The 21,118-nt window shown below is 21.4% G+C and overlaps 1 protein-coding gene across 1 annotated transcript in view; it reads right to left on the bottom strand.

Moving 5' to 3' along the window:
* Nucleotides 1–563: 563 nt before the first annotated feature.
* LOC117180761 overlaps nucleotides 564–21,118 on the bottom strand; it is a 63,692-nt gene continuing 43,137 nt past the window's right edge. The window contains exons 7-9 of the mRNA XM_033373258.1: nucleotides 20,751–20,980; nucleotides 12,544–12,940; nucleotides 564–1,225 (exon numbers count right to left, since the gene is read on the bottom strand). Coding sequence (XP_033229149.1) covers nucleotides 620–1,225; nucleotides 12,544–12,940; nucleotides 20,751–20,980 — 1,233 coding nt within the window. The 3' untranslated portion in view covers nucleotides 564–619. The remainder of the gene's footprint in view (nucleotides 1,226–12,543; nucleotides 12,941–20,750; nucleotides 20,981–21,118) is intronic.

Raw genomic sequence — 21,118 nt, 5'->3', positions numbered from 1 at the left:
TAAAATTTCTTTCTTTAAACTTCAAATTTCTGGCTGTAAACTAATCTTTTTTGTTTATAAATTCTTCTTACTTATTTTAAAGTTTAACATTTCGGTACAGAATTCTTGAATTATGTTAAAAATTTGTTTTTTTTTCGGTAAAAAATCAATGTTTTTGTTCAAAAATTCATCATTTTTATTAAAAATGTAACAAATAGGTTTGTAAAAAATGTATAAAATTCAACTCTTCACTTGAAAATTCGTAATTTTTGGTTTAAACACACAGTTTTGTTTATTTAAAATTAAAAACTTAATATGTGTAAATATCAACAATTAAACTTTTTATTGGAAATTTCTTTTTTTTTCTATCACAGATTCCTCAGTTTGGTTGAAAATTTAATTATTTTGCTGAAAATTCCTTTTCTTTATGGTTGAAAACAATTTATTTTCAATTAAAAATTAAATAATAAAGTAATTTTTTTTTAATTACACAATTGGCAATACGAAAAAACGACAACAATCCTTTCGAAATTTTGATAACACAATCTATTTTTTAGAGAAAGATTAAGAAAAAGATTTAAAAATTTGTTAACAAAATATTTTTAATACTTATCAATAACTTAAAAATACTTACAAATTATCATTTTTCAAATGAAGAAATTTTCCATACACTTCCATCGGGATAGACAATCACTTCCTCGTTTTTAGGGCTAAATTTTTTATAACAATGCCACTTTAGGATTAATTTTCTAAAACTCTTGCGAGCAACAGATTTTTTTTCTTTTTCATCTTGATCGTCGCTCTCAATCATAGCAAATTCTGATCCATACTCTAATAAATCCTCGCACTCACTCACAGATCCCAGCAATTCTCTCGACAATTCCAACAAATCTTTCATGTGCTTTTCCGACAACTGTAAATCTTTAAAACCCAAAATTCTTTCCAAAGTATCGACATAAGTCGTGAAACAAGAGACTGTCAGAGTCTTACTAGTCATCGCCGATTTTAAAGTGAGCAATACATGCATCAGGACGAATAATCGAAACTTATCTGTTACTTTTTTCGTCAAAAAGCTATCCAAGAAATTTTTTGTCATATCTATCAACAAAGGTACGAAATCCGAGTCAGAAGTTTCCAGACGATCAGCGATTGCATCGAGCCAAGGCATTATTCCGTAATGACTTACTAAAAGTACACCAGATTTTGGAATATTTGCAATTGAGTTGATGATTTCGAGGATCAATTTCTGAAATAATAAATTGGTTAATATTTCTACCAATCTACGCAATTTTGAGTTTTATTGAAAAAATTTTAATTTATTAATTTATTTTAACCCTCTCCGTCTACACTGGGTATATTATACCCGGACGATATTTTTGGCTCACAATACAGTTGTTTTAGTCTTGTGAAAATATTTATAGCAATATGTTCAATTCATCGGAATAATTTTATAATATTCATTTTTGTGAGAATTTCAGCTATAGTTTAACAAATAAAAAATCCCGATTCGTTAATTTAAACCGGAGATATTGAACTCTATGCTGAAAGGGTTCCTGACATAATAGTTGAATTTTTACCCTAAAAAGATAAATTCCCAACAAAAAAGTGTTATAATTTATACTAAAAAAACAGAATTTTTAAAAAATATGACATTTCAGCAAAAAGTTAAATCTTTTAAAAAAACTGTTTAACCAAATCTTTTTTTTTAACAGTGGAATAACCAAGCAGAGAAGAATCATTTTTAACCAAAAAAGGGACGATTTTCATCAAACAAAAATTCTACGAAAGAAAATGAATTTTTAAATAAAAAAAATAAATAAATTTGTAAAGAAAAATAGTTGATTTTTCTATTAAGAAAGATTTCAGTTTACTTTTCACGATCAAAATATCAATTTTTAAACGAGAAATAAGTTTCTAAAAAAAAATTTAATTTTCAATCCAAAAGACAAATTTTCAAACAAAAAGGAAAATTGTTTTGAATTTTTATCCAGAAAGGATTTTAGTTTTTTTTTTCAATAGCAAAATTACGAAATAGTTAAATTTATAATAGTTAAAAAACAGTTAAAAACCCAGAAAGTATAATTTTTCAACAAAATTGCTAAATTCTCGAACAAATAGTTGAATTTCTATTTAAGAAAGATAAACAGAAAAACAGATGAATTTTTTATTTAAAAAAAAATTTCTAACTAAAAAAGGCCAATTTTCTACAAAAATAATGTTAAAAATTGAATTTTCAACAATATAGTTCAATTTCTAAGAAAAGAAGTGAATTTTGAAATAAAAAATAAAACATTTTATGCTAAACATGAAATCTTTAAATTTTCTCTTTGAAAAAAAAGAATTTTAAAATAAACAACGCGAATTCTTTGATAAAATATTTAAAATTTAATAACATAACTTTGAATAAAAAAAGATGAATTTTTATCGTAAAATTAAATAGTTTATATTAGAAAATAAAGGAGTATAATATTAAATCAAAGAAGTTGAATTTAAACAAAACATACCAATTTTGCATTAATTAATGAATTTTTATAGTTCAAAAATTAATTTTCAACCAGGAAAAGAAATTTCAATAAAATAGTTAAATTTTCATCGAAATAAATAATTTTTCATCTAAAAAAAAATTGTAGACCCAAAAAACAATTAGATTTAAACAAAACAGTTAAATTTTCAAACAAAAAGTTTATTTTTCAACAGAAATATTAATTTAAAAAAAAAAAAATTTTTTTTTTAAGAAAGTAGTCAAATTTTTTACCAAAGAAATTAATTTCTAATGAAAATAAATAAACTTTAAAATAAAAAGATCAATTTTTAAGAAAAAAAATATACGAAATTTTTTAAAATGAGTAAATTTTCCGCTGAAAATGATTTTACAACCAAACAGATTATTTTTTAAGCATAATGATTAATTATCTACCAAAAGTTACGAATTTTCCATAAAAACATATAAATTTGTATTCAAATGGTTCATTCTTAAACTAAATGAGGCAAATTTTAAACCGAAAATGGCAAGTTAAATTGATAGTTATTCAATTTTTGACGAATAAAACTTATTTTCACCAAAACAGTTTATTTTCAACAAGAAAAAATTTTCAAACAAGGAGATTAAATTTCTGCTAGAAAAACAAATTTTCAACAAACTACTTAAATTTCCAACTAAATATTTGAAGTTCTAACTAAAAAGGGCAAATTTTCTACAAAAAGAAAACGAATTTAAAAAAAAATGGTTAAATCTTCAACTAAAAAAATAACTTTTAACTAACAATGAAATAGTGAAATTTCCAGATCAAAAAATGAATTTCCGAAAATATAGTTCAATTTGTAATCAAAGAAGTGAATTTTGAACTAAAAATTCGTAAAATATTAAAACAATATTTTGATGTAACACAACAATGCTTTTTTTATATTTTTTTAGTTACACACATTTTCAAATTATTTACAAGGTAGGAAGTATCAGCAGTTTTTTTTTAGAATTATATAAATTTTATCATTTTCATGAGACAATTAGGAAAGATTTTTAAATATTTCAGATATGTAAAAAACAGAATGTAGAAGATGTAAAAAATATATATTTTATTTTACAGAATTTTACAAATTATTAGAAAAATTTTAGCTTTTTCAAAAGATATTTAGGGCTTTTATAATTTTAGAAAAAATGATAAATATTCCATAAGTTTTCGGAAATGCTTCCAAGGTTTAAAATATTTTAAATCTATGCAAAGCCTCTTGAATTCCTACAAATATTTTTTAATGAATCCAATTTTTTTTGAAGTTTTGAAAAATCATTTAAAATGTAAATAATTAACAGCTACGTTAAAAAGGTGAAGTGCTTCCTTAAAAATAAAAAAATGCTTCCTTTCTTAAAAATTCAACTTCTTGGTCTTTTTTGGTTTTTAAATTATTAGTCTTTTTCCAAATTAATTTTTTTCCGTAAAAAATTAATCTTTTTACTTAAATTTCATCTTTTTGGTAACAAATTTAACAACTAGGTTTTAAAGGAACTGCTTTCTAAAAATTAAAAAAAAATTCTTTCTTTCTTAAAATTTCAATTTTTTGTTGAAAATTCTTGAATTTTGGTTGTAAATTAATCTTTTGGTTTAAAAGTTTTTCTTATTTAGTTGAAGCTTCATTTTTAATACAAAATTTTTGAAATTTGTTAAAAAATTGTTTTTTTTAAATAAAAATGAATGTTTTTGTTTAAATTTATTTATTTTTTGTTAAAAACTTAGCGACTTGGTTTTGAAATTGAACTGCTTTCTTGAAAATTAAAATTTCTTTCTTTAAACTTCAAATTTTTGGTTGTTAACTAATCTTTTGGTTTATAAATTCTTCTTACTTATTTTAAAGTTTAACTTTTTGGTACAGAATTCTTGAATTATGTCAAAAATTCGTTTTTTTCGTTAAAAAATGAATGTTTTTGTTCAAAAATTCATCATTTTTATTAAAAATGTAAAAAATGTATAAAATTCAACTCTTCTCTTAAAAATTCGTAATTTTTGGTTTAAATACACAGTTTTTTTATTTAAAATTAAAAACTTTATATGTGTAAATATCAACAATTACACTTTTTATTGGAAATTTCTTTTTTTTCTGTCACAGATTCCTCAGTTTGGTTGAAAATTTAATTATTTTGCTGAAAATTCCTTGAATTCCTACAAATATTTTTTAAAGAATGCAATTTTTCTTAAAATTTTGAAAAATCATTTAATATGTAAATAATTAAGCTCACAATCTTCAAAAATTTCTTACAAATTTGAAGAAAATTATAAAAGATTTTTGAATATTTCAGATTCGTCAATAAAAAATTTAGATTAAAAAAATGGTATTTTACGGGATTTACAAAATAATAGGAAAAGTTCAAGCCTTTTCTTGAAATTTTGAAAAGTTATATAGAATGTAAAACGCTGCCTCAAAACATCCCCAATGTTTCAATTTTTCAAAATCTCTTTGCATTTTCTCCTAAAGCTCATTTTTCAAATAAAAAAAATCGAAAGAAATTGTTTTGGGAACCTAAAGAATTTATGTCATTATCCTGAATTTTTAAAAGTTCTAAAATATCTTATAAATTTTCATTGTTTTTCACTCGTTTCAAAACTTCTACATCTCTTAAATTTACTCAAATTTGTTCTAAAATTATATATTATGGCATGATGTTGCTTTAAAAAGTTTTAAACCTTTTTTTTCTCAAATTTTATGAAATATTTTGAATTTTCCCATGAATCTTTAAAAAATAAAAGTTTTAAACCTTTTTTTTCTTTATATTTTATGAAATAATTTGAAACGTTTTATAATCTTTTGTAATGATCTCTTAGAACTCATTATTAAAAAATCGTTTGAAATTTTCCCATGAACCTAAACTATATATTTTTCCTTCTCTTGACGCCTTAAAAAATTAAGTTTACCTAAATTTAAATTAAATCCGGTAAAATGGAAATAATTGTCTTAAAATCTTCCATATTTTTGAGGAAAAACAATTTTTAAATCTTTAAAATTTTTAATTATTATTTCAAAATGAAATATCAGCTGCTTAAAATTCTCCCATAACTGTTTTAAAAATTTTAATCTCAAAATCTTTCGAAATTACTAAGACTCTTCTATTGTTCTAATTCTTAAAATAAGTTTTTTCAGTAATTTTATTTTACTTATCTCTTTGAAAATAAAAGAAATAAAAAAAGATTACCCAGATATTAAAAAAAGAAGACATTTTTTCTTCTTAACAACTCTGGAACTTTAATATAGTAGCAAAATGTTGAGAAAAAATTATTGCACAACATAAATACTTTATTTAAAAAAAAAGTTATAATTGAATCTTTATCTAGTTTGGTGTTGTGAAAAAATTGGTCACCTGCAATTTAATCTTTATTCAATTAAATGTTATAAAAAAATATTCAGCTTATACTAATTAGTCATTTTAAAAATCAGAAGCATTAAACTATAATTCTCACTAAGACCTTTAAATAATTTTGAGTTAATACATTTTTTTACATTTAAACTTTCATTTCTAAAATTTCGCTTTATTAATAAACTCGTAAACTAATTCCAGAAAATGTGAGAAAATTAATAAGCTTTCTAACTAAGTTTAAAGAAATTAAAATATGTGTACACATAATTTAGAAAATTGAATTTAAATTATATTAATTATATTAAACAATTTAAATCCAATTTTTATGTACTTTAATATTTTATTTTTTATTATTAAATTTTAATTTATATTATAATATTATTATACTTAATGATTTCACAATATATCTATTAATTTAATAATCTTTTATATTTTCAAAAAAATTAGATTTTAAAATAAACTTTAAATTATTATTCCTGTAGCATTGAATAAACCACATTCTGGTGAAAAGTATCTTCTGTAATTTAATGTGACGATCGAAGAATTATGAGAAACAAATTTAAATATTATACATGATAATAATTCATTAAAAATAACAGCTGTTATTGAAAGTCAAAATAAATAAAGACACAAAACAAAAATAAAATATTTGAAATGTTTTTAAATTTTTGAACACTGTTGTACTGTACCCTTGTTGAAATCTTTTGAATTATTGAAAGCTTTGAAATCTACGAAAACATTGTGAAATTTTTTTAAAATATTTATAAAATCTTTGAAATATTTTAAAAATATTTCTTTAATTTTTGTTCGTGAAATATTTTTTGTTAGTTTGAAATTATTAAAAACTTTTCAAATCTTCTCAAATTTGTTGAAACCTTTAGAAATCATTAAAAATCTTTAAAATGTTTTAAAATCTTTGAAATTCTTGACATATTTTGAAATCCTTAAGAATTCTTTAAAATATTTGAGAAATCGTTTAAAATGTTTGAAATGGTTTGAAATCCTTGAAATCTGGTGTACGAAATCTTTGAGATTCTCATATTGGTTTGAAATCTTTATGAATGTTTTATGAAATCTTTGAAATTTTTGTCAAATCTTTTGACATCTCCTAAAAAATTTGAAATTATTTAAAATCTTTATAATCTTTTGAAAGTTTTAAAATCTGTGCGCAATTTTCGAAATCTTTGTGAAATTTTATGAAATCTTTGTGATCTTAGTGAAATCTTTTAATATCTCCTAAAAAAATGTCAAATTGTTTAAAATCTTTGAAATATTTAGAATTCTTAGAAATGTGGTTTAATATACCCTTCTTAAAATCTTTAAACTCTTTTGTAATATCAAAATCTTTTAGAAGATCTTTTCAGTTGAAAATTTATCTATTTTGTTGCAATTTTTTTTAGAAAATTAATCTTTTGGATTAAAGATTGAACTATTTTGTTAAGAATTTATTTTTTTATTAAAGATGCATCATTTTAGCCAAAAGTTAATTTCTTTGGCTAACAAATTAACATATTTTGTTGAAAATTCGTCTTTTTTTTAAATTAATTTTTATTACTAAAAATGTAGCTTTTCTTGCTAGAAAAATGATCTTTTCAGTTGAAAATTCACTTATGTGATAAGCTTTTTATCGAACTTTTTTCATAAATATTTAATCTTTTTGAATAGAAAATTTATTTATTTAAAAACTTATTTCTTTAACTGAAAATTAAAATATTTACTTGCTGTTGTAAAATTTGTCTTTTTTGATAGAAAATTAACTTTTTTGGTTGAAAATTCCATTAAAAATTAAAATATTTGCCGGAAAATTGAACTATTTTCTTGCAAACTTATTGATTGAACATTTTCTTTCTCTGAGCAAAAATTAAATTATTTTATTTTTCGTTCAAAAATGTATCTTTTTCAGTTGAAAATCCATCCATTTTGCTCAAAATCTGCGTTTTTTGGTAAAGAATTAAGCTTTTTGGTTGAAAATTTATGTATTTTATTTAAAATTACTCTTCTTTTTTTACAAAATTAATTTTTTCTTATTAAATATTTATTTCTTAACTATTCCATTTTTCGTCGATTTTTTTAAAAACATTGACTCTTTTCTGTTGAAAATTTATTCTATTTGATTAAAAATTTATTTGTCTCACTTAAAAATAAACTATTGTATTTGTTGTTGAAAATTTACCTTTTTTTAGTGGAAGATTCGTCTATTTTGTTGGAAATTTTACTTTTTTAGTAGCAATATAATATTGAAAAATCATGTATTTAAAAAAAAATTCTTTTGTTGTAGAAAATTAATCTTTTTTGGTTTAAAATTTATCTATTTTGTTGCAAATTTTTCTTTTTGGTAGAAAATTCATCTTTTGGGTTTTGTGAAGAATTGAATTTTTTGATTGAAGATGCATCATTTTAGCCAAAAGTTGAGCCAAAATTTTGATGAGAATTCGTTTTTGTTGTTGTTGTGAAAAATTAAATTTTTCACTATAAATGTAGCTTTTTTCTACAAAAATGATCTTTTCAGTGAAAAATTCACTTAATTGGTTGAAAACACATATTTTTTTCGGAAATTTGATTATTTTTGTCCCATTTTGCACCATGAAGTTTTAGTTATAAATTCAATTCTTGGATTGATAATTCTTTAATTTTCTTTAAAATTCGTTTTTTACTTCAATGAAGAATTATTTTTAAATATTTAAAAAATTTAGAAGTGGTTTAAAATTTTTCCAGATTAAAATAAAAATAAAATAAAATTTAGATTTTTTTCAGATTTCAAACTAAAAATCTAGAATTTTTTGAAGAATTGTGAAAAACTACAAAAGAATGAAAAATTTCTTAGAATTCTTAGGAAAATTGAAAATGATTTTTTACTTTGAAAAATTATTGTAACAGAAAATTTAAGAAGATTTTAAGAGATTTAAAAAATAATCAAAGAATAACATGGAAGATTTTAAGGATTTTATTTAATTTGCTGGATTTTCAAAAATTCTAGGAAAATTTCGATTAATTTAAAAACAAATTTAGAAGTTCTGAAAAAATGTTAACACACTTCGATTACATTACTTGAAATAGTTTCAAGTTTTTAATTAATTTTGAATCTTTTCAAAACTTCCACCATTTTTGTTTGTTAAAAATGTATGTTTTTTTCAAAGAAAAAGATTAACTGCCTGTCAGAAGATTTATTTTCCACAAAGAAGTCGAACTTACAACAAAATAATCGAATTTTCAAATAAAAAAGATCAATTTCAACCGAAAATGGAATAGTTAAATTTTAAGTTAAAAAAAATAATTAGTAACTGATGAAAACGAATTTTTAACAAAATAGGAATTAACTAATTTTTTGAATATTCCTTTTCATTAGTAAAAAATTAATTTTTTTACTGAAAATGTACTTATTTTGTTGAAAATTCAACTGATTGGTTGGAAATTAATTTTTTTTTTTAATTCATATTTATTGCCAAAAAAATCGTTCTTTATTAAAAATAAATCCTCCTCAATTAAGATATTTTGTTATTAACGGATGTTTTTTGCAAACAAAAAGAATAATTTCCTAACAAGAAGATTTATTTTCAACAAAAAAATCGATCTTTCAAGAAAAGACTTTAATTTTCAACGAATTGTTGATTTTTTAAATAAAAATAAATAAATTTCAACAAAAAATGGAATAGTTAGATTTTAAGTTGAAAAAATTAATTTGCAACCGATGAAATCGAAATTTTAACAAAATAGTAATTAACTAATTTGATGACAATTCTTTTTCATTAGTTAAAAATGATTTTTTTACTGAAAATGTACTGATTTTGTTGAAAATTCATATTTTTTTAGAGAAAATTCGTTCTTTATTAGAAATTATTCCTCCTCAATTAAAATTGAACTACACCATTTTTTGTTCAAAATAGTTCTTTTTTGCAAACAAAAAAGTTAATTTACTACCAAGAAGATTTATTCTTACCAAAAAGTTGAACTTTCAACAAAATACTTGAATTTCAACATAAAATTCCACAAAAACTGGAAATATTTAAATTTAAGTTAAGAAAATTAATTTTTTACTAAGGAAAACGAATTTTTAACGCAATATTAAGTAACTGATTTGCTGACAATTCATTTTCGTTAGATAAAAATTATATATTTGTTTTTATTGAAAATTTACTTATTTATTTGAAATTTCAACTGATTAGTTGAAAATGAACTTTTTTGTTGAAAATTCATATTATCGGGTTACAAATTCATAAACTGTATAAAAAATTTGCTTTTTATTAAAAATTAATCCTCCTCAATTAATATTTAAGCAAGTCATTTTTCGTTAAAATTTGATGTTTTTTGCAGACAAAAAGGTTAATTTCATGCCAAAAAGATTCATTTTTACCAAAATAGTAATTAAATAATTTGTTGAAAATTCGTTTTCACTAGCTATATTGAAATTTCCTCTCTTTGGTTTGAAAAACAAACTATTTCGGTATAAAATTCAACTATTTGGTTAAGAATCTATTTTTTGTGGTTCAAATTTCATATGTTTTTTTGAAAATTTGTCCGTCTGTTTGATAGAAAATTTGTTTTTTTATTAAAAATGCATGTTTTTAGAAACAAAAAGATTTATTTCCTACCAAGAAGATTTATTTTCAACAGGAAAGTCGAACTTTCAACAAAATACTTAAATTTTTAATCAATTGTTGAATTTTTAAATAAAAAGGATAAATTTCAACAAAAAATGGAATAGTTCAATTTTAAGTAAAAAAACTTAATTTTTAACTGATAAAAACGAATTTTTAACAAAATTGTAATTAACTAATTTGTTGAAAATTCATATTCTCGGATTGAAAATTCATGTGTTTTACAGAAAATTAGTTTTTTATTATAAATTAATCCTCCTCAATTAAAATTTAACCAGGCAATTTTTTTGTTAAAAATCGATGTTTTTAGAAACAAAAAGATTAATTTTATACCAAGAAAACTGATTTTTTACAAAATAGTAAATTCACAAATTTGTTTTCATTAGTTGAGGCTTATCTTTTTTTTACTGAAAATTTAATTATTTCATCGAAAATTCAACTTTTTTGTAGAAAAGTCATATTTTTAGTTTTATAATTCAAATCTTTGAATAAAACTCCGTCTGCTTGGGTTGAAAATTCAACTATTTTTGTAAAAAATTTAACTTTTTGAAGATAAATCTATTTTTTGTCCAAAATTTATATTTTTGGCCGTAAATTTCAAATGTGTGTTTGAAAATTCGTCTGTCTGTGCTGCAGATTTAAGATTTATCTACTTTCAGGAAAATTCGTTTTTTTTAATTATAAATTAATCGCTCTTAATTAAAATTTAACTACGCCATTTTGTGTTGAAAATGGATGTTTTTTGCAAACAAAAATATTTTTTTCCTACCAAGAATATTTACTTAAAAAAAAATCGAACTTTCAACAAAATACTTTAATTCTCAACGAATTGTTAACTTTTCAAATAAAAAAGATAAATTTTAACGAAAACTGGGATAGTTAAATTTTAGATTTAAAACAATTATTTTTTAACTGATGAAAACGAATTTTTAACAAAATATTAACGAAATAATTTGTTGAAAATTCTTTTTCATTATTTAAAAAATAATTTGTTTTACAGAAAATTTACACATTTTGTTCAAATTTCAACTGATTGGTTGGGAATTAATTTTTTTTGTGTTAAATTTTCATATCAAACAATTAATTTTTAAATAATAAAAACGAATTTTTAGGAATACTTCGAAATATTTGGGAATATCAAGGATATCTGAGAATATATAAATATAAATATAATATACATAAATATAATTTAAATATAAATAAATCCTTACTCTTGTTGGTTTTTTTGTCAGAACTTTTAAATATATTTCAAAATTAATTAAATTTTTTATATAACTTTGAGAAAATCCTGAAATAATTTGACTTACAGCCAAATTAAAAATAAAATTTAGATTTTTGCATATATCACACAAAAAATTTAGAATTTTTTTAAGAATTGTGAAAGACTACAAAAGAATGAAAATTTTCTTAGGATTCTTAGGAAAATTGACAATGATTTTTCACTTTGAAATATTATTGTAACAGAATGTTTAAGAAGATTTAAAAAATGATCAAAGAATAATATGGAAGATTTTAAGGATTTTATTTAATTTGCTGGATTTTCAAAAAGTGTAGGAAAATTTTGATTAATTTAAAAATAAATTTAGAAGTTCTGAAAAAAATGTTAACACACTTCGTTTAAATTACTTGAAATAGTTTCAAGTTTTTAATTAATTTTGAATCTTTTCAAAACTTCTACCATTTTTGTTTGTTAAAAATGTATGTTTTTTTTCAAAGAAAAGGATTAACTGCCTGTCAGAAGATTTATTTTCAACAAAGAAGTCGAACTTTCAACAAAATAATTGAATTTTCAAATAAAAAAGATAAATTTCAACCAAAAATGGAATAGTTAAATTTTAAGTTAAAAAAATTCATTTCTAACTGATGAAAACGAATATTTTATTGAAAAAATTATTTAAAAAGTAATTTGTTTTACAGAAATTTTACACATTTTGTTCAAATTTCAACTGATTGGTTAGAAATTAACTTTCTTTTGTTAAATTTTTATTTCAAACAATTAATTTTTAAATAATAGAAACGAATTTTTAGGAATACTTTAAAATATTTGGGAATATCAAGAATATCTGAGAATATATAAATATAAATATAATATAAATAATTATAATTTAAATATAAATAAATCCTTACCCTTGTTGGTTTATCTGACAAAGAGCAGACATAAAAACTCAGCAGTACATTAAAAACCGAACAGTTGATAGCGATTTGTATATCGCTTTCCGACTTAAATCCGTCACGAATAACTTCCAAAATCCAATTTCGATGAGCCTCGTAATCAACTTCAGTACTGTGAAAGAGTCTTTTGAATTCTGGTATTGTGTTGAGTTTCAATGCGGATTTTGCCATGAAAAATTTATGCAGAGGCCAGTAAAGTGGATGCAGTGGTTGAGTTCCAACGATAGAAGCTCTCGCCAAAAAAGTTGCCATAAATCCATTCAATCTAACATCCTTCATCGAACCTCCCAATTCCACTATTCCGTTCCGTAATGCATCAATAAACCGAATCCATAAGAGCCTTTCATTCGATCTGCGATTTAATTTTTAATTAATAATCGGAAAACTCAAACCAGGGTGGCGATTCGGCGAAAGATTTCGAATTCCCGACAATTTCCCGATTTCCCGGTCATTTCCCGATTTCCCCCGGTTATTTCCCGATTTCCTGGTCACTTCCCGATTTCCTCCGGTTATTTCCCGATTTCCCGGTCACTTCCCGATTTCCCCCGGTCAAGTCTTTCAATTTTCCCGGGAAACCCGGGAAATTACCGGGAATTTATTGCTTGACCGGGAACTTTACAAATTTTCAGAAGAAAAATCTGTCGGTGTTCGATTTCAACAGTTTTTAAAATAATTAGTTGAGTTAATATCTTTTTAAATTATGATATCATTAAGTTTACAATGCATTATCCAAAAATCGAATTTAAAAATTCGTCATTTTTTATTTTTATTTTGAAGCGTATATTTTTAATTTAAAGAATTTTAAAGTGCCGCCTTGAAGATTCAGACAATTAAAAATTAAAAGCGTTTCAAGTTAAATTTTTTTATATAAAAAACAGCATTATTTTATCAACTATAACTAAAAATAAATGAATATATAATTTTTTTAATGGATCTGTACTTTAAGTATTAAAAACTGAACAATAATTTATTTGATAAGACAATTCTAAATTCGTACAAAGTTTAAGAATTTCCAGATTGCTACTGTTTCAACTCAAAAACAAAAATGTAAAGGTTCGATTAAAACTTTATAAACTATTTTCAACTTAGAAACAACTTGACAATAATATATTCGTAATTAAAGGCTTTTATTAAATTAAAAAAATTGTTTCAGTCTAAATGATTCACGTTTTAACTCATTTAATTTAAAATGGTTAAACTGCAATTCGCCACCTGGTGACACAAATCCGAACTAGAAATAATAGGTATAATTTTTAAGAGGTATTTTAATTTGTGCATAAAAGTGTTTTAACCATTTTTGTTGCGGAGTTTAAAGTATTTATTGGATACTAAAAATAAACCGTACAAACAAAAATCTTCCACTTTAACAAATTTTAGATTTTAATTGTACATTTTATTTTCCAGAATTTTAAAATGCAGCCATAAAAAATTAGAAGCGTTTGAAATCGAAAATTTGAAATAAAAAATATTTTTAGTAGATTAACCGTGAATATAAATTAATAATGATTTTAAAAATTGAACTGTCCTTTAAGATTTAAAATGTGAATAATAATAAAAATAATTTCAATTTCCATTTAAAAATTTTTAATTAAGAGAAATAATAATTACTTAATATTTAGAAATATCTGACTGATTATTTAAAATCAGTAATTTTAGTTAAATCTTAAAAACTAAATTTTGAATGTTATATTTTAATTGTTCTATTATAAAAAAATTTAATTTTTAAGTCAAATTTTTGAACTTCGATGTATAAATAAAAATTTAATACATATTATTCTTCAAAAAAATCCAGGAAGTTAAAGAAATATTTAAAACTTTTGAAAAAATTCAATTGAAAATAAAATATTTCTGAACTTTTAGTAATTGAAATTAACACTAGAAAAAAGTTGAAACCGAACTTATTCGAAATTTCTAAATAATTTATCAAGAAAGAGCAAAGATAGAAAATTTCTTGTAAAAATTCGTATAAAAATATATAAAATACTCAGTAAAAAAACTAATTTCCCGGTTTTTCCCTGCCTCAAAAAATGTTCAAAAAACTTGCAACTATTTTTTTCAAACAAAAAAAATTATTAGTTGGTTAAAATTTTATTATATATTATATTTAGAAGTTTTAAAAACATTCAAAATTAATTCAAAATTATATTTTAGTTTGAAGAATTTTTTTAAAGAAAATGTTCAAAAAGATTTCAAAATATTTTAGAAATTTTTAAGAAGGAATCTGGAAGATTTTAAGGCAATATTTTAATTTTGCAGGTTTTTCTAAAAATTCTAGAAATATTTAGAAATCAAAAAGATTCGAAATTAATTTACAATTTAAAATGATTTCAAATAGTTTGAAATAAAATTTAGATTTCCGCAGATTTCGGACTAAAATTTGAAACCTTTTTCATTGTGAAATATTTCGAAAGAACAAACAAATTTTCTTGAGATTCCTAGAAAAATTGAAAATTATCTTTTATTTTTAAGAATTATTTTAAAGAGAATATTCAGAAAGATTTTAAAAATTGTTGAAAAGAAATCTGGAAGATATCGACGTCATTTTTTTATTTTTCAGGATCTTCTAAAATTTCTAAATAATTTGAATTTTTGAAAAGATTAAAACTTAATTTAAAACTTAAAATGATTTCAAATATCTTGAAATAAAAGACATTTAAAAATTGTTTTGAGATTCCTAGAAAATTTTTTTATTATTTTTAAGCGAACACACTGAAAAAGATTTGAAAAGATTTTAGAATTTTTTAAGGGTAAATCTGGAAGATTTTATGGCGATATTTTAATTTTGCAGGATTTTTTTAAGTTCTAGGAAAAATTTGAATCATTTTAAAAGATCTCTAGTTGAAATATTTAGAAATTAAAAAAAAATTCAAATTCAATTAAAAATTTGAAATGATTTGAAATAAATTAAACAAAGTGTCTACGTGTACCGACAAAATCCGGCTATTAGTAATACAATTTCGGTGTAAATAGTATAATTTGGCAGAATTTATAAAAAAAAATTCGAAAAAATTGGATTCATCTTAAAGGATATTTAAAAGTTGTGAAATAATTTCAAAAATAATTAAAAATGTGAAGAAAAAAAATGTAAAGAACATGCAGTTGTTTCAAAACTTTCAAATAAAATTTAGAAGCATTTTCAGGATTTTTAAACCATTTTAAATGTTAATAATTAAACATTTAATTTAAGAAGTGTTCAGTTTATAAAAAAATTTAATCGTTAAATTTTTAATGTTTCTGGCTTAAAATTGCTTTAAATGATATATTTTTGAAAACATTGTAATTCATTAATTGATTCTTCAATTTATACTTTAGAGCACTGAAAATGTTAACGTGGATTTATATTTGTAGAACTGAATCTAAATCTTTAAACTCTACAATTTATAAAAGTTAAAAAATTTATATTGCAGTTTAAGTGCATTTATATAAAAATTATTTTATTTAAAAGCTCAGTTTTTATTCATTTAAATGGAAAAATTGTTAGCTTTAGAGTTCGATTTTTTAAATTTTATTGATCATTTAAACGAAGTGTGTAGGCATTTTTTCAGAATTTCTAAAAATATTTTAAACTGAATAGAATTTTTCCTACAATTTGTAGAAAATCCTGCAATTTTTTTTTGAAAATCCTTAAAATCTTTTTAAACATTCTGTTAAAATAATATTTCAAAATGAAAAATTATTTTCAATTTTTCTAGGAATATTAAGAATTTTTTTTCTTTGGAGCCTTTCACAATTCTTAAAAAGCTTGTAAATTTTTTGTTGGAAATCTGCAAAATCTCGTTTAAATTATTCGATATCATTTCCAGTTTTAAATTAATTTTGAATCTTTTTAAAACTTCTAAATATCTCTTAAAATTATTCTAAATTTTTTTACAAGTAATAATTATTTAATTGTTATTTATAAATCCAAATTCGAAGGAAATTTGTTTAAATTCACAGGATTTTCTAGGAATTATAAGACAAATTCAATTAATTTTAAAGTTATGTAGAAGTTTTGAAATAATTTCAATAATAATCAAAAAAGTTTTTAATTTAAATTTTTTTAAATAATTTCTAGATTTCTCAAGATTTTGAAATAAAATTTTAAACAATTTTAACAAAAATTGGAATAGTTAAACTTTAAGTTGGAAAAATTCTTTTTCAACAAAAAAAAAAAAACAAATATTCAAATAAAATTCTGAATCTTCATCTGGAATAGTTATATTATGAACCAAAAATATGCATTTTAAAACAATAAGATTAATTTCCTACCAAAAAATACAATTATTTTAACAAACTATATCAATTTTAAGGAAATTATGGAATTGTCAATCAAATGAAACAAATTTTCAACCAAAAAGTCGAATTTTGAAAAAAAAAAACAATTTTCAACAAAAAATAGAATAGTTATATCTTTAGCAAAAAATAATAATTGTCATCTTCACTCATGAATTTTCAACTATTGTTTCAAACATTTTGGTTAAAAATTCAAATATTCCAATTCAATAAATACAATTTTATTTGAAAATCCATCAGTTTGTTTGAAAATGTAACTATTTTTTTAAATTTATTTTTTTGTGTGGAAAGTTATTTTTTAACTGAAAATTTAACTTATTCTTATTGTATATTCCATAGTTTTAGTAGAAAATTAATCTGCTTGGTTGAACGTTAATTTTTTTAACCTAATATTTAATTATTTAAATTTTGGTTGATAGTTTATCTTTTTCCGTAAAAATTATTATTTTTTCTTGAAAATTCAACAACTTAAGTTGAAGATTCATTGTTTTAATTAAAAAAACTTGTTAAAAAATTTTTTTAACTAAAAATGTTACTATTCCATTTTTGATTAAAAATTATTATTCTTTTCCTTAAAAATTCAACCACTTGAATTTTCCAATAAAGAATATCAATTTTTTACCAAAAAAACAGGAATAGTTAAACTTTCAGTTGAAAAAATTAATTTTCAACAAAACAAAACGGATTTTCAACACAATATTTTAATTTTCAACCAAAATGACGATTTTTCAAATAAAATTATGAATCTTCAGCTGATATAGTTAAATTATAAACCAAAAATATGAATTTTTAAACATCAAGATTAATTTCCAAATAAAAAGATTAATTTTCTACCAAAAAATACAATTTCTCAACAACATACATGAATTTTTAACGAAATAGTTAAATTTTTAATTAAATAAGAGAAATTTTCAATCGAAAATGGAATAGTAACATTTTTAATTTAAAAAATTTATTTTAAATCGAAAAGGTGAGTTTTATACTAAAACCATTAATCTTCAAATGAAATTTCCAAAGAAAGCAAAAATTAATTTTTACTGGAAAAGATAAATTGTTGATAAAAAAGTTAATTTTTCAATTAAAAAAATTAGTTCCCATACAAAAAAGTAAATGTCCAATAAAAAGTTACATTTTCAAACAAAGGGATGAATTTTAAAATAAAATTGTAAATATTTAACTATAATAATTGAATTTTAAACCAGAAAGATGAAATTTTCAATTAAAATGATTAATATTTAACTGGAATACTTGAATTTTTAACTGAAAAGAAGAATTTGTAAACAAGAAGATTAACCTACGAAGAAAAATATAGTTTTATAGAAAAAAATATCGATTTTTTAAAACAAAATAAGCATTCATTCTAATTATCCTTTAACACATCAGAGCAAAAAATTGCAAAATACATGAATTTTCAAAATAAAATTATGAATTTTCAACTGAAATATTTGAACTTTCAACTGAAATATTTGAACTTTTAACCAAAAACATGAATTTTTAAACACTAAGATTAATTTTCAAACAAAAATATTAATTTTCTACTAAAAAATACAATTTTTCAACAAAATACATGAATTTTTACGAAATAGTTGAATTTTCAACTAGAAAAATTTTTTCACCCAATAATAGAATCGTAATATTTCTAGAAAAAAAAATAATTTTCATCTTCACTGATGAATTTTCAACTAAAATGATTCATCAACTAGAATAGTTGAATTTTTGAACAAAAACGAGTTTTCTACTAAAAAAGTCAATCTTCAACCGAAATAGTTAAAATTTTAACAACAAAATTTACTAAATAAGATAAGTTGTCAACCAAAACTCAAATAATTAAGTTAAATAATTAAAATAATTAAATTTTCAGTGAAAAAACGAATGATCAGCCAAAAAAATGGATTTTTAACTAAAATTATGGAAATTTCAACTGGAATAGTATTTTTAGTTTAAGAAAAAAATTATTTCCAACCAAAATGGAAAAACATTTTAAATTAAATAGTAAAATTTTCGATTTAAAAATTTCTTTTCATAGAAAGGGGAAGAAAAAGTTTTCAATTAAATAGTTCTTGAATTTTCTACCAAAAAGAAGAATTTTGAAACAATCAGATTAACTTTTAAAGAAACTGGAATAGTTGAATTTTATACCAACCAAAAATATGAATTTTCAACCAATAAGTTTAATTTTCTGCAAAAAAAAATCAAATTTTCAACAAATTACATGGATTTAAAAAATGAAAGTTCAATGTTTAAATAAAAAATATAAATTTTCAACCAGATAGTTGAATTTTTAACCAAAAGCATAAATTTTCATTCCAGAAGATTAATTCTCTAGAAAGAAAGATAAATTTTAAACAAAATACGCAAAGTTTTAACTAACAAAGATCAATTTTAAGTTAAAAAAAATTAATTTTTAACACAAACCAACAACATTTTTGAAAACATTATTTAAATTCTCAACTAAAGAGAAGAATTTTTAACCAAGACCTATTTTCAAGAAATACATGGATTTTTGACCAAATAGTTGAATTTTCAAACAAAAATATGTTATACCTCAATAAAAAAAAGTCGTTTCCAACAAAATTGTTCAATTTTCAACAAAAAGAATGAATTTTCAGGCAAAAAATACAGTTTCAAATAAAATATATTTTTAACCAAATAGATTAATTTTCAAGGAAGGAGATTAAATTGTTACCAACAAGAAAAACACGATTTATCAAACAAATAGTGGAGTTTTTTAATTAAAAAGGATAAATTTTTAACAAAAAGTGAAATAGTCAAACATTTAGTGACAAAATTTAATTTTAAATTAAAAAAAAGAAAAGATTTTCAACAACATATTAAAATTTTTACCCAAAAAAAAAAAACGATTTTTTAAAACAAATAATTGAATTTTTTAATTAGGAAAGATAATTTTTCTAACAAAAAGGGAAATAGTTAAACTTTTAAGGAAAAAAATTAATTTTCAACAAAAAAAGGAATTTCCCACAAGATAGTTAAATTTTCAAACAAAGAAATTAGTTTTTTTTTTTAAATATATGGATTTTTACCAAGGAAAGATGAATATACAATACAAAATAAAATAGATCAATTTTCAGGTAAAAAATTAGGTTTAAACGAAATAGTTTAATTTGCATACAAAGAGATTAATTTTTAACTTTTAACAAACACATGAATTTTTAAGCATAATTGTTTAATTTTTAACAAAAGATATTAATTTCCAACTAAAGTGATGAATTTTAAACTAAAAAAATACATTTTCCACGAATAATTTGCGGTTAAAAAATTAATTCTTTATTAAAAATTTAACTATTCTGTTTTAAGTTCGAAATTTAATCTTCTTCATTAAAAATTCATCTGTTTAGTTGAAAATTTAATTATTTGGTTTAAAATTTGTTTCTTAACTGAAAATATAACTTTTTTAAAAATTAATTTATTTGGATAATAATTAAACTATTTTGTTGAAAGTTCATTTTTGTTGGAAATTAATTTTTCTAGCTAAAAATTGAACTGTTATATTTTGGGTTTAAAACCTATCTTTGTTATTTGAAAATTAAACTAATCGGAAGTTTTTTTCTGGTTGAAGATTCATAATTTTAGTTAAAACTTCATATGTTTGGTTGAAAATTACTTTCTTGAAAATTCGATTTTTTTAGTTCAAAATTAGTTTTTCTTGTGCTTTTTTTTTTTTGGTCAGAAAATTAGTCTATTTTTTTAGGACTTTTTAATTTTTAATTTAAAAACATGTTGTCACTAAGTCTTTAAAATATTGTATTTAAAAACAAAAATTTATTTTGCAATAACATTATTGATCACCTAACTGTAAATTTGTTTATAAACCTCAAAAAAAAAATTAAGAAGGATCTAAAATCACTTCTGAGTTTAAAAAAAAAACCTACCTTCTAACATCCAGATGTTCCAGGTGGAAATAAAATCTGGAAATATCCGTGAATGCTGCTAATCGAGTCTGATCACAATTACTGCAGCAAGCAATTAACATTAAAGCTAAAGCGCCGCTGCGAGTAACTTTGTGATAGGCAACTGGATTATTTTCTGATAACACTTCGCACAAAACTGGCAAATAAAATACAGGATCGTAAACATTTTCTGCCGCGCATAAAGAATTATCCTGAAATTAAAAAAATTAAAATTATCTGAACTTGAAAAATTTTTAAATCCATTCCTAAAGACATTTTTTAATATCAGTAATTTAATTTTTGTTGAAGCAATAGATTAGAGTCAAAATATCTCAAGAGTGCCATTTTTA

The sequence above is a fragment of the Belonocnema kinseyi genome, chromosome 9, assembly GCF_010883055.1.
Source record: "Belonocnema kinseyi isolate 2016_QV_RU_SX_M_011 chromosome 9, B_treatae_v1, whole genome shotgun sequence".
Taxonomy (NCBI): domain Eukaryota; kingdom Metazoa; phylum Arthropoda; class Insecta; order Hymenoptera; family Cynipidae; genus Belonocnema; species Belonocnema kinseyi.
Note: the sequence above shows the minus strand (reverse complement) of the source record. Positions and strands in the feature narration are given on the sequence as shown.